The sequence below is a fragment of the Eutrigla gurnardus genome (genome assembly GCF_963514095.1).
Source record: "Eutrigla gurnardus genome assembly, chromosome: 16".
NCBI lineage: Eukaryota > Metazoa > Chordata > Actinopteri > Perciformes > Triglidae > Eutrigla > Eutrigla gurnardus.
The window spans coordinates 21766669-21780785 of record NC_139927.1 but is presented as its reverse complement, the minus strand read 5'-3'; the positions used below and the strand labels follow the sequence as shown (position 1 = coordinate 21780785).

Below are 14117 nucleotides of genomic sequence, written 5' to 3'. Positions count from 1 at the left end.
AAAACACACTCAGGATCACCTTTCACTTACAATTGGATATTTTTCCATAAAACTCTGCTTGTCTGAGAAGATTACATTCCATCCTTTATCAACATTAGATCATCCTAAACAACAACAGACAAAAACAGACATTTTCTGCTGACTGTAAAATTATCTATGTGGAATATAACATTCAGCAGATAAATCCTGAAACGCAGCCAGAACCCAATGTTATCATCACTTTGACGATATATCCCACGTCTAACCTTCGTCTGCTGCGTCTGTTCTTCGCCATGAAGCCCCTCAGCCTCCCCGGTCATGTCCTCCTGCTGCTGACCACCGTGCTGGGCCTGAGCGCAGGCTTGGAGTTTACCGGCTCTGAAGGTCAGTGGGCTCGCTACCTGCGCTGGGACGCCAGCTCAAGGAGTGACCTGACATTTCAGTTCAAGACTTCCCAAGCAGAAGGCCTGCTGCTCTACTTCGATGACAGCGGCTATTGCGACTTTCTGCTTCTCACTTTATCCGAGGGTAAGCTGCAGCTCCAAGTCAGCATCGACTGTGCCGAGACCACCATCACCTCGGACAAAATGGTTAACGACAGCCGCTGGCACTTTGCCGCCATCAACAGGCACAATTTGCGGACTGGCTTGGCTGTGGACGGCCACACCAAGACGGGAGAGGTGCGGCCCCAGAGGCGGTTCATGAAGATCGTTAGTGACCTCTTCCTCGGAGGGCTCCCGGGGGACATCCGCACGTCTGCCATCACCCTGCCCTCTGTCCGTGAGCTACCACCATTCAAGGGAATTATCACAGACCTCAGTTATGGGAGTAAGCTGCCCACACTCATCAATAGTCAGAAAGTTCGCTTGGAGATGATGGGCCTTTGCACAGAGAACCCCTGTGAGAACGGAGGGATCTGCTCTCTGGCAGACGGAGAGACGTACTGTGACTGCTCTAAAACTGGATATGTAGGTCGATACTGCACTGAAGGTAAGAGGGCTGGCTGCACAGCTTTTTGTGTCAACCGCTGAATATTGATTATATTTGTAAAAAATTAACTGAGACTCCTTATGAATGTAGATGTGACCTAACAGCAGGTTTCTGTCTGACCCCAGGTATAAAGACAACATTCTTTCTATATTAACCCCTCATATTTGCTTTTTTTGCACCAGATTGTAAAAATCCATGTCTCATGGTGAGTAGCCTAAGCCTAAGCCTTAGTCAAACTAAATTCATGAAATGCCTTGAAAAAATGCGGTTGAAATATAGACTTTCCACAGCGGTAAAGATGATATCAAGAGCAGCAGATGTACGTCCAGGTGTTTGAAAGATTGAATGAAAATTACAGGATGTGGAATGTGTACATTTCTCTGTGGGTTGTTGCTCTAACATCTTCTTTTGGAAGGGTCTTAGTACTTCACGTGGGATGTTAAATTGGAGGTGATGTGCTCAGCATTTCTTCTGCCTTCACAGTTATTACTTTGATGAGGAAGCGGTGGATACGGTATTAGCTGATAGGACTAAAATTACAACACTCAGTTGTCTTTTCTCTGTCAAATGTATTCCGCTCTTGCAAGGTGGTGCAGAGACCTGAAGGTACACAGTGTTTGGATGAGAAACAACTTCATCTATTTTCCTCTTCTTTTTTTGGGGGGGTCTTTGACTATGTTCTATTCTATCTCCACACCAAGATATAAGATACTAAGTTTTGTTCAGGTCACAATCATATTTACTATTAAATGGCCTGTTGACAGTTTGTTTAAAGTTGCCTCTGTTTTTTGCTAGTAAAGGGCTGCTTCATGTAAAAATAAAAAAAAATAAAAAGTATTTTAAAATATAGGAATTCTTCAAGCCAAGAATAACTTGGTACTGCATCTTCTACATAATAAAGAAAGAAAATCTGTTTTTCATATTTTGAACAGAAATTCATTGAATACACAATGCATCTATAATCTTACACACCTAACTCTTTTTTCATGTGTATGGACTGTTAGAGCTGGCTTAGTGTGAACAGACCCATGTCAAATGTCCTCCACTGCTGACCCACTTCCTGCATGTCTGAATCAGACCGACAAAGGATGGTTCCATTTTACCAAAATCAGGGGGATGCTCACTGAATTCTGTGGCACTGTTTGCACGCGTTTCTTAACCTGTAACGTATCCAGTTAACAACCGATCAATTTTATAGCATGCATGTAGAATAATAATTCAGATCCCCGTGCATAGGCGTCCGCTGTATTTGGTTTCATAATCTGCCCCATCATTCGCTGCCCAGATGAAGCTGTTTGCAGCTTAAATCCCGAGCACTAGCCTGTGGCATTGTTCAGGACAGCACGCGATGTGCTGGTTGCAGAGTAGTCAAGCGCACAGACTGGACATGGCCCCTTTTGGCTTCATCCCATTTTGCTCAATGCTTCTGTTGAACAGACAATGAAGGAGGAGAAGGAGGAGGAGGAGGAGGAGGAGGAGGAGGAGGAGGAGGAGGAGGCGGAGGTCCATTGTGTCTGAGAACCTCCTACGATCTGACAGGGAATCTGACATCCGCATGTTAAAACAACTAAGATTGGAAGAGTGTGCTCGTGTCTCGGCCAGGAAGCTTGGAAGGAGATGTTCATATGTCACCACTGGCCTGTTGCACCCTGATTTATCTCAGGAGGTCAGAGAGAAGAGAAGAATCAACACCTCCCTAACACACACACACACACACACACACACACACACACACACACACACACACACACACACACACACACACACACACACACACACACATCTATCTGCACACCTTATGTTCTTCTGTTCTCTAGTAATAAAAGAGCAATGCAGGCAGGCTCGTCATGTTAGCTCCACAGCTGATCAGACTGCTGCTCTCTTCTGCCTTTCCATTAACTGATGTGGCTTATTGTTGTTGATTATGCCACAGAGACGGGGAACCATAATTAGGAGGGTAATGAGAGCAGAGATGGCTGCACATCCACCGCCAACCGATTCGGTCGAACAGCAAACTACCGCAGGATTCTTTTATTGTTATGTCCACATGTCTACAAGTGTCGGAGTACTTGTTGTTCAAGCAGCCTGTGATGTCTTGGGGCGATATTCAGAACGAGCAAACCTTCACCATTCGGTTGCAGTTAGGTGAACACATGCTTAGCACACCTGTCTCTGTCGGCACTGTTGACCCCGCTGTATCTTAATGAGAAATGAAAGCAATCTGTCAAACCTGTGAATATTCATACGTCACATGATGGGGCTGCACACGCATGCACTCATTTACAGCCGTGCACACAGACACAGGCTCAGACAGCAAGGCCTTGGAGCTGTCGTTAAAATGGGCAGATGGCTGACTTACTGTGGACTGGGCCTGGGCAGCATTTTGCCAGCTGTATTCTTAATAGTAGCCTGCTAGCCCACTGGCCTAGAAGGGAAGCAGTGTGCAGAATGAACATATGAGATGAGAAGTGAGAACGTGGGATGTGGAAGTGTCGGCTGTTTGTGCCACTTGTGCTGACAGACATCCATATTCACAGCACCGTTTGCCCAGTTTTTTGGGTGTGCATATGTGACACCAAGCTAGCTGTGTTAGCCCGCTACTGAAGTATCGTCACGTCATTGCCGTGGTAATCTGCCACTCTGAGCTCCTGCATCTCTTCCCAAACGGTCCAGCTCGGCTAGCAGCTCCGCAAACACTTGGTCATAAAACACATGTTCAGTCTCTCGTCCCTCGTGGATCAGGATGTATCAGTGTGACTAACTGTGTCAGGGCAACAAGCTGAAATCAGACACCAGTCACCACTCGCTCCACTTTGGCAGACGAAATCCGCTGCCGTAGCTCCGGCCCTTTGACGTGGGAGCCACTGATAACTCTTAAGCTACTTCTTTCTGCTGAGTCATCTTGATTCAGCTCCTGTTATTAGCTGTGCAAATATCAATATCTTTTATGGCAATGATCTGAATATTGTCCCTTATTCTGTTCAGTTAAATGAATGGGGGTGACATGGGGGTGACATGATGAAGTCTCTTGGATACCGTAGGGTTTCCCCAGTTACAATGAGATATGCATAAGGTCAAGGTTATTAAGAGCCACTGAATTGTTTAATGAATATGTAAAAAAGACACTTAATGGCCCCTTTTCTTAAAAATATTCACTGGTTTGATGGAAGGCTAGTAATTGAAGGCTAGGGCAAGTAAACTGTTAAGCAAGTGCTAAAATGGTGCCTTCAGGCTTAGCTTTGGGGATTAATAAACAGACATGGAAAAAATGACAGTTACAATAATCTTACTATAAAAAGTAGGTCAGGGGGAAAAAAGGGAAAATGGTGCAGGGACTTGCCTGATTCCAGTGCAGAGGGCATTTGTGTCTAGTGCCCAAGCTGGAAATTATGTTTGGATTTGAGTGGTGAAGCGGCTGGTAAAATAGAGCAGGGGATTATGTTTGGACCACATGTCCTCAACAGCACATTGGCTTGTTCAAGGCGCTGTCGCATCAAGAGAAAGGTTTTATCTACACGGCAAGCTGAGACTGAGTGTGCAGCACACAAACGTGCACACTCACTGTGTGCACACTTATCGAGCGCACGCTTTCACACAGTCACATTGTGTATTTGCTCCTTCAAGCACATCCATTCAGGGGTCCCGAGTCCCCCAGACTTGAGGCTGGATCTGTGCCGCTGTCCGTCAGCTGGCCACTATCTCCACCCCCTCCCCCCACTCCCATGCTTTGTCCTTCCCTTCCCTCTCGCAATGTCACCCTTCTCTTGTGGGAGGAGAAGCAGCAGCCATTTTGGACTCCCCAAAGGAGACAGGGAAAAAATATCCTTCTTCATTCTCTGCTCCTCCTCTCACATGATAGTAATGTCTTCTTGTTATGTCCAGACGTAACATTTTACAAGGATTTAATGCTGTCAGAGGAAAACAGTTCATATCCAGGCCAGGCCCATCAGAGATCACAGCATTACATCAAACTAATATCAAAGAGTGTGTATTAGAACTGACACTTGAAATGTCTAATGAAGTCCGCCTTGATAAAGATGTGTTTGATTTCCTCCTGTCAGTCCTTGATGATGTCGAGGGAGCTCTGATTCCAGTAATCTCTCAATATTAATGTCCGGCTACAGCCAGAAATGTATCAACATACAACCACACATATAGCAGAGTGATCTTGCATGTGCCCTAAATCAGGCTGGCATGCTTGATACCCACAAGCATCATCCACGGATGAGATGCCGGTGAGGACATTTGCTGCGAGGGGACAAGAGTAATGTGGCTTTTTTTTTTTCGCACCAAATGGCGAAGTGCAAGAATCCCACAGTGAGCATTCCTCTGAATTTGGGTCAGCAGTGGAGGAGAACAACATGGGTTTGAGAAGGAGCATCCCTAGATCCACACCTCACGTTAAATCCTCCTGGATTTATGTCTCTTTTTAAGTGTGAGGCACTCTGTGGGATAAAGGTTGCAGAATATTATAGCAATATTCGAAATGTGAAAGAGTTGTTTGCCAAAGGTGTTAATGTCAATCTGATTCCCTGAGAAGATGGGACAGATGAAACGTGCTGCTCTCCACAGGGATTTACACTCAACTAGTTCTGTTTGATAGCTTGAGGCATGTCAAGGGACGCCTCTGGTGTTCTTACATGAGAACAATGCTTCCACGTGTGCTATGTTTTGCATGGTTAGATCCACATGCAAACTCAGCTGTGTGTTTTTAATGTGCAACTCTTTGCTTTTCTCTCCTTTCCTGTGACGATTCCACAGCAGTCCAGAGAAAACCAGGTGAGTCTCAGGACACAGTCGTCCCAGTTTAAATTAGACCTTTATTTCTTATCAAATGATGTAATCTAAACAAATGTATGTGTTCATGCACAATGCCAGCAGTCTAGTTCTATAAAAAAATAATTATATTCAGTAAACAACTTTGGAACTACTTTATATTCACATGCTGTTTTGCTCTCTTTATTAGTCATTTTGTCTGTTTCAACAGAAAGCTTTCAAATGCACTCGGGGAAGCTTTGCTTTTAGTGTGATGGCCATGGTTTGCCACCATGCAAAGCATGCATAATGACAATACAACTGCAGTATTGGTGTGTTGTTGTTCTTAAAATTCTCTCTGTCCCTCTGTGTTTGAATTTTCTCCTCAAGGCCTCGCACACCTGAAGGCAGAGCAAGGTACTCTGTTCTTTGTCTCTATGAAGCTCTTTTGTCTTTTTTGCTGTTGTTGGTTTTAGGGCATCATTTTACGCTGTGTGCCTTGAATACCTTTCCGTGTGCATTAGTGTGTTGCAATGCTCCCATTGTTGCTGCAGAGAAGTGGGAGGGTTTGTGTGTTGGGGAGGGGGGGGGGGGCATGTTCCTCATCTCACCTTCGTCTGTCTGGGTCTGCTCACCCTCATGTCACCCAGGTTCATGTGTGTTACATAATTGTGTACTATTCTCAGTTCCACAGCTAACACGCAGTGACACACTCCACTGTTCCAGCTCGACCTCTGCAGCGATGTGTGTGTGTGTGTGTGGGGGGCAGAGACGAAGGGTCTAGAAGATCCCTGTCCCTGGACGATTAAATCAGGATCATTTCATATCGTAATAATGATATATGTCACGAAATATCAATTCAATTTATAAATAGCCAATATGAAAAAACACAATTGTGTTTATTCAGTTAAAGCCTGAAAAAAATTTTTTCAAGTAAATCTTAAGAGCAACATCTCAGATTTTCTGAGACACTTATGTTTGTATAAGCATGTTATCAACTAGAGGATGTCATTTTGAATCACAATATCTCGATATATGATATGTTTTATTTCATGATGCTGTGATGTTAATATTGGACAACGTTTGCATCCTGGGCTGATGTAGGAAGTATGTGGGGAAGGAGGAGTTCCACTTCCATGTGGGGGTTTTAGTTACAATCAGTGTAACATTTAATATTGCTTTTTAAAACCATAGCCATTATATGTCTCTGACTGAAGAGAGTGCTCTGTTGCCTCACCTTCTACACCTCAGGCTTACTTGATTTGCCGACAACACAGTATTTTCCTATTCTAGACCTTTGCCATGGTCAGCTTGTGGATATATAGACAGTAAATACCATCATTATGTTACATCTTGAGCTTGGACACAGCTGTTTACCAAGACTTTCAATCATACCACATGATCTTCTTCAGCATATGGAGTTTGGTGTGTAGTCATGGAATTGTAGTTTATTTGTATCCAGTGTAAAGCACTTTAAGGACTTAAGGACTAAGGAAGATTCAAATGTCATTATTGACCTTGGTAACTGCAGTTGTCAAACTTTCCTTATGGTTCATTTAGCCATTGCTCTGGAGCTGTGATTCCAAAAATGTGAGCTTTGGAAGTTGAACATTGAACATCAGTAAATGTAATCTGGCATTTTGCACAATGTTCCAGTGCCAAAGACCTCGTGCTGAACAGGAACAGTGAGTGTGGCGAGGCCGCCTCCATCACACCAGCGTTTAGAACAGTGGAACTTTGGGAAATCATGCTCAAATGGCGTCAGTTGTGTGCTGCTTGCATTGCTTTCTCCCATTATCAACCATTTGCATGATTGTCCACATTTTGCATGAAAGAGTCAGTTTGGATTGTACAGGCTTCCTGTAGACTAATAGCCTTTCCTCACTTTCCTCTGTCTTTCTCTGGTGCGCTGCACGGATGACACTCTCCCCTCTTTTATCTCTACGGATCCTTTCTCCTCTCCGAAAACTGTAGGTAGAAACAAAGGTAAAGCAGTTCCCTTTTCTCTACTGTAGTCTGATCTCGCTGCAAGAGCCAGTGTGTGTCTGCAATTTGCACTTGAGCTGCCGCTGGTTAATCATTTATTGTGTGTGTATATGCTTGTCTGTGTGTTTTAAGAGAGAAAGCTACGAGTGGCCACATGCACTGCTGCATGAGGGATGAGCGATTGAGAGAAACATGGTGTCAGTACTGATAGTAGACTGTGTGATTTTCACTTCATTATCACTGTTTTAATATAAAACATGTGAGTAAATTTGATGATGGATTATTCACTGTCTTTGCAAACGGTAAATATTAATTATGTGATGTCTGTGAAGATGAGGCCTACAGGCGTTTGTGTGTACAAGCATGTGTGTGTGTGTGTGTGTGTGTGTGTGTGGGTAAGGGCTTAATTGGATGTGACAATCCTCTATCTGTTGAAAAGGAGCTGATTGGTCGATTTGACCTGACACTTGGCTTCGTATGAGTGAGGTCGCAGCAGTGGCCTTTGTATATTGCAATCGTGCAAAGAATAGCCTCATTATTCATTTATCAAAGCCATGTGATACACTGTGTAGTTGTGTGCGGTAATGCGTGTGTGTGTGTGTGTGTGTGTGTGTGTGTGTGTTCTGTGTGCCTCTGTCAGCTAGATGGAGGAACGCTGAATTACCATTGCCAGTGAGCCACAATGGTGTGTGTGTGTGAGTTGCCCATGTTCACTATTATGAACAAGTGACCGTTCCCTAAGCCCCTCCCCCTTGGTTACTGTTGCCACCCCTGTCAAGCTTGTTGTACTTGCATGAGACATGATGGCGTTGCCAATGACAACAGGGCGGGTTCACCACTCATTGTCAGTAACAAGCAATCATTGATTTCACTGTCTGAAAAGATTATTAGCACTAGCTAACTAATAGAGCTAATGATAGCTGCTACATTGGTTCAATAGAATTGGAATGTCTGACTCCTCATTTTTTTAAAAACAGTTGATGATGCATGTAGAGGACATGGAAATAAAAGCATTGCTTTTTAACTACAATCTCACTAGCTAACGAAGTGTGAGCTCTGGGCTATGGAGATTTTTGAAGCCCCCCTCTACCCCCTGTTTCCTTTTCTGAGCTCCGCTTGGATGTGAACGCTTCATCTTTCTCAACGCACTTCCGACCGTCTCCTCTACGACTCGATTCTCCTCTACAACCGGATGATTTGGTAGTACCAGTCCGCGAATATGGACGTTTATCATCATTATTTTTTTTTTTTATGGTGTTGTAAATGCTTAAAAAAAAATGACACAACCCTCAAAAAATATATTCCATTATAATATACTATTTATAGATCTTACGACAGTCTTTTACACATCACTTATTGACAGGTCTGCCTGCTTTCGGTTGTAAGGCTGTGATTGAACCATCAGTGCTGCGATGGGAAGGGGATCTTGATTGATCCGTTCAGTGTAGTGAGCGGTCCCACAGAAACACTTTCTGTGGCTACTTCTGTTGCATAATGCAACAAGAAGGACCCACGTTTGATGCACAGCTCTGGCCTTCTACGTGGACTCCATAGGGGGTTCCTCTGGGTGTTCCAGTTTCCAACACAAGTCCAAGGACATGCAAATCAGATGGACTTGGGACTGGGGACACCTATGGGGAATTAGGCTATACCCATTTGTGTAAGTGTGAATGATTGTCTCTACATAACCCTGAAATGTTCCCTAGATAGGCTGCACACTCATGTGTCCCTGGAAAGAAATACGTAAGTTAAGAAAGATGATTCTGCAACACAATTCATGTAGCCAATAATACAGCATGATGTGTAAAATGAAAATGTGCCTTACATTAATAAATTATATCTATGCTGACCTATACGACCAATTATCACTCTGTCATCAACTGCAGTTTGGGTACTCCCGTCTGATTGGTCCATGCACAGTTCGCAGCACTACAGCATTGGACCAGTTGTTTCCTGAAAAGAAGGAGTCTGTCTTGAGTGTATACACACACTAAAGCAGCAGGTCTTCCACATTTCCTCACAAGAGATGCGGTTCCTGTGCTATGAGATTCTAGTCTCTGCAGTTATGTGTATTTATTGTAAATGACACAGAGGTCAGAGGTCACAGGAAGTGGGAGGCTGGGGAGAAGACACTAGAGAATTAAACTGAGAGTGGCGAGAGGAAAGGTGTAGTGGAGCAACTTTTCATCCCTGTACTCAGATCTGGTGCCGATGCCACATAGACCAGCTGTCGATCAATCAGGCCCTGATTGCTTTTGGCTTAGATATGCAACTTTTTTGATGCATAGCTTTGACGATACAGCAAACTACTTTATAAGCGATGGCAGTGAACCAAAGACTGTGCTCCAGTTTGCAACTTTGCTCCAGTTAGCAACTTGCTGCACTTCAGCGTGCAGATATGTAAAGTACGTTTGACTCCACTCTGAGATGTTTTTGAGATCACATGTGCTCATCTGTTTGCATATTAAATGATCTTATTGAAACAGACATTTCTGAATGTGAGCGTGTGTTACAGCCGATCTGGATGTTGTTAGTTTCATCATGTTGAGATGGAATTGACGTATAAAGTACTGTAAATACGAAAGCAGTCCAAGACGTCAGCTGCACATGTACCACATCACAGATGCAGATGAAGTTGTTTCTATTTACACCTTGAGGTGATATAATGAAATAAGGATTATTTTCTCTAATTATACAATGACAAATCATTTGCAATGTTTTCTTGATGGTATAATTCACACCAAACGCTATTTATGGGGGCAATGCCATTGCATACAAATGGAAACAAAACTGCACCCACAACCACGACCAATCAGAGCGTGAAATGACACAGAAAACTATTGACTAATATATAGTCAATTTTAACTGTAATATTCAATATGGGAACAAAATGTAGGAAGGGCAATATGGTTCAGTCCTGGTGTACTTCAACCAAACCAACAAACCAAAAACAACAAAATTAGATCTTTTTTTCAATAATAACCAGGGAGACCTAAACCAGTCTTTATGGTTGTTTTACCGTTTTGTGAGTTTTTTTGAGTGCACTTAAGTCCCTACCATCACTCTTAGCGAGGAAAACAGTCCATCTTGGCTCCGAATAGGAATGAAGAAAATGAAGAAGGTTGAATCTGATGAGTGATAGAGATGAGGACTGAAGATGATGATGGTGGCAAAGATCCAGCAGTGAGAAGATGATGGAGATCAGGAGGCAGTGAGATGACTCTGGTCTCAACAAAGCAACAGCCTGCACAAAACCTGCAGAGTTATCACAATTGTTTTCTGTTTCATGTCCATGTGATGGTCTTTCAGCGGACACCTGGATGGTGTTCATCAGGGTCGTTTCCACCCAAGGTCTAGAGAGGTCAGAGAGGAGACTGAGCTGTAGCTGCCAGCATCACCTCCTGGCTCTTCTCTGAACACAAAGCCAGCCATTATATGCAGAACCAAAGCTTGATGTCACTGCACATTATACTTGAATGCACACACAATAGGGGGAGGCAAAAAAATATTTACGCCGTGCAGTAATACAAATCAGTAAATATTCTCATCAGAATGTGAGTATTATGATTAATATGCCGTATATACTGTACATGTACTGTACTGTGCTTTTTTGCAGACCATTGGAGATACTTGTCCCTTTGCTAAGCCCCGCCCGCTGCCGCTACTCCATCAAGCTGTCAAAGCTGCCATAGAGCCCACACCGTCACTAATGGCATTGCCTGCGTGAATATTATCTTTGCTGGTAAAACAAAAAGTGATTTCAGTGAGAAGCAGACGGAAGGGTCTACTATACAGAAATATCCAAGATATCAAACAGATTCATCAGTGAAAACAGATTCAACGATAACGATAGAAGCTGAATTCTGCAGATCACAGTGAAAAAAGCTATCTCGTTCTGTAATGAAGCTATTAGGACTTCAGGGAGGATGGAGGAGGAGCACTGCCGTTGCTTTGGACGTAACGTGGCTGTGGGGGTGAGTGTGAGGAAGGGAAGGAGGGTTCTGCCTGAGTCTAATCCCCCTGCATGAAGGCTTATTCTCCTTGTCTGGAGTCACTCTCCCTAATTATCTCAAAGTCCTGCTGCGCATATATATATATATATATATATATATATATATACACGCTCTGGCTCGTTTGTGTTGTTTTCAACCAATCACAATGGTCGTGGGCGGTGCTAAGCTTCGGAAGCTGCAGAGGTGCGGGAGGAAACTTGTTTGAATGGAAGGTCGAGCCCCATCATTAACATGTCTGATTCCCCACAAAAGAAAACTCTGCATAAAACCTCAAAACACGTATGTGGACTGAGACGTTTATTTCTCTAAACTCTAAACCGATATCAGGAAGCTGGTGTGAAGTGGAAGGGATCGGTACGTCGTCAAGTCAACGTCACTGGAGCATGCCGCTGCCAGAGTTGCTAGCTCTGAGGTTGCTGCTGCTGTTTCCTGATTGGAAGGGAGTTTGAGAACGGAGACACAGAAAGCAGAAGGGGAGGAGTCAAGTCTGACTTCCTTCCTCCGGGTGTTGATCCTGAGACTTCACTTCCTGTTATCTAGACTACCACTCCTCTGACTCTGGCTCCATCTCTCTGAGTCGAGTCCCCTTTCCTTTCGTACCACCCTATCTTGTCCGCCTCAGAAATCCAGTTAGGCTTTCTCACTTCTTCCTCATCCTCCTCCTCCTCCTCTGTCTGTCTCATGTTTCTCCAGTTCAAAGTACTGTGGACATCGTGAGCCTCTCATCACAGTGAGGCTGGAGATGGAAGTGTTATGCTGGTGCTCACTGCCTGTCCACAGATGCTGCCAGGCTTCAGTGGGATTTATGTCCAGCTCCTCACAGCTTTTGGGTTCGTTGCCTGGCGGTCGCCAGCTTCATGTAGAGAGACTGCAATGCAAAGCAATAGGCTACAATATACTTTGCCCTCAACAATAGGGAGTGACCATTTATCATTTATCCCAAAGTATACATGACAGAAATGTTCTGTGTTATCGTGAGAAAGATACTGCAGTGTATTTTGTTATTTTTATATTATTGTGTGTTAGGTGTATCACGCAATATGACATAGTTTCACATTATTTTATATGCCAATCGAGCAGCAAATGAGGCTTTGACACAAATCAAACAGATTTACAGGTCCATGTGAGTCAATCCAGTGAGATTTGCTAAGTCTGATAAAAGTTATATAAGGGGAGAAAGAAGAATGCATTGACTAAAAAGATGATGTCTCAGGTTCTGCTGCATCAATTTTGATCTCTTATTTTTTCAAAATATCTAATGTTATAGATTGGTAATGCTAAATGGTTGCAGTGATCCTTTTTAAATACAAAAATGTAACATTTAGTGTTGAAGACCGCTGTAGCAAAAAAAAAAAAGGAGCCGAGAGTGCTGGGCAATATTCAGAGAAAAAAAGTTGGAAATTTGCTACTTTAAAACTAGTAGATTTGCTACTTTATTATGATGCAAACAACCAGCATTTATGCTAGCTAAAATCCCATGAATGTGGCATTTATTTTTCTAATTAATCCATCAAAACGTGTGACAACGCCTCGTTAAGGTTCTCAGGGTGATGATGTTGATGGTTATGATTGGTTTTATTTATATGAAGCCAAATTGTCATCTTATGGGTGTTTATTGATTGAATTTGGGCTAAATGCTAGCGGTAGCTTTCACTTGTTGTCATAGCAACGGCAAACATCTGGTGTTAGCGGAACTTGTTTATATCGTCTATATGTACATGTGAATCTATGCCAAAAGAAAACGGAGGCGAGAGAGTAGGGCAAGATTCTTTATTGTGTTAAAAAAGTCACAAATTTGCCACTTCAAAACTAGCAAATTTGCGACTTTTTAAAGTTGCTACTAATTTGCCCACCTCCCTCTACTTTTTTCCCTACAGTGGCCCTAATACGCTGTCATAATTATGTGTATTATTAAGCCCTAAATGATGAATGTATTTACTACTTATAAAATATTAGTAAAGCTAAACCCTGATGTGTTTACGTGTGCGTTTGCTAGCTTACAGACTTCCTCTTCATTACTTTTGCTGGTGCCTGGTTCAGTCTCTTGGCGTGTCACAAACTGTCAATCAGGGTGTAGTGTGAAACTGTCAGCAGGTATGCAGCACACTGCCGTGTGCTCATGTGCATCCTCGTGTGCAGCTCATTAACTGTTGCTCCATAGCACCATGACCAAATGCTCAACACCATCCGTTTTTCATTGATCATTTCTGATGTTTTTTGACCATTTTATCCATTTAGATGCCAACATTGCAGTCGATATAATTTAAAGAAAACAAATATTATTGAGATGCTGGAAGTTATGAGTAATATTTGTGCACATGGTAATAATTTGTCCTTCCTCCTCCTTGTGTAATGCATGATATCGGGAAAGGCACCGTGTCATCAGAGGTGTGG

At 43.2% G+C, this 14117-nt stretch overlaps 1 protein-coding gene across 6 annotated transcripts in view; it reads left to right on the top strand.

Annotated features, from left to right (window-relative positions):
- The first annotated feature begins 257 nt into the window (after positions 1-257).
- Positions 258-14117, top strand: part of nrxn3b (neurexin 3b) — a 278223-nt gene continuing 264363 nt past the window's right edge. For all 6 annotated transcript variants that reach the window (XM_084031039.1, XM_084031042.1, XM_084031041.1 and 3 more), the window contains exons 1-3: positions 258-969; positions 5731-5748; positions 6115-6141. In XM_084031039.1, coding sequence (XP_083887165.1) covers positions 273-969; positions 5731-5748; positions 6115-6141 — 742 coding nt within the window. In that variant the 5' untranslated portion in view covers positions 258-272. The remainder of the gene's footprint in view (positions 970-5730; positions 5749-6114; positions 6142-14117) is intronic.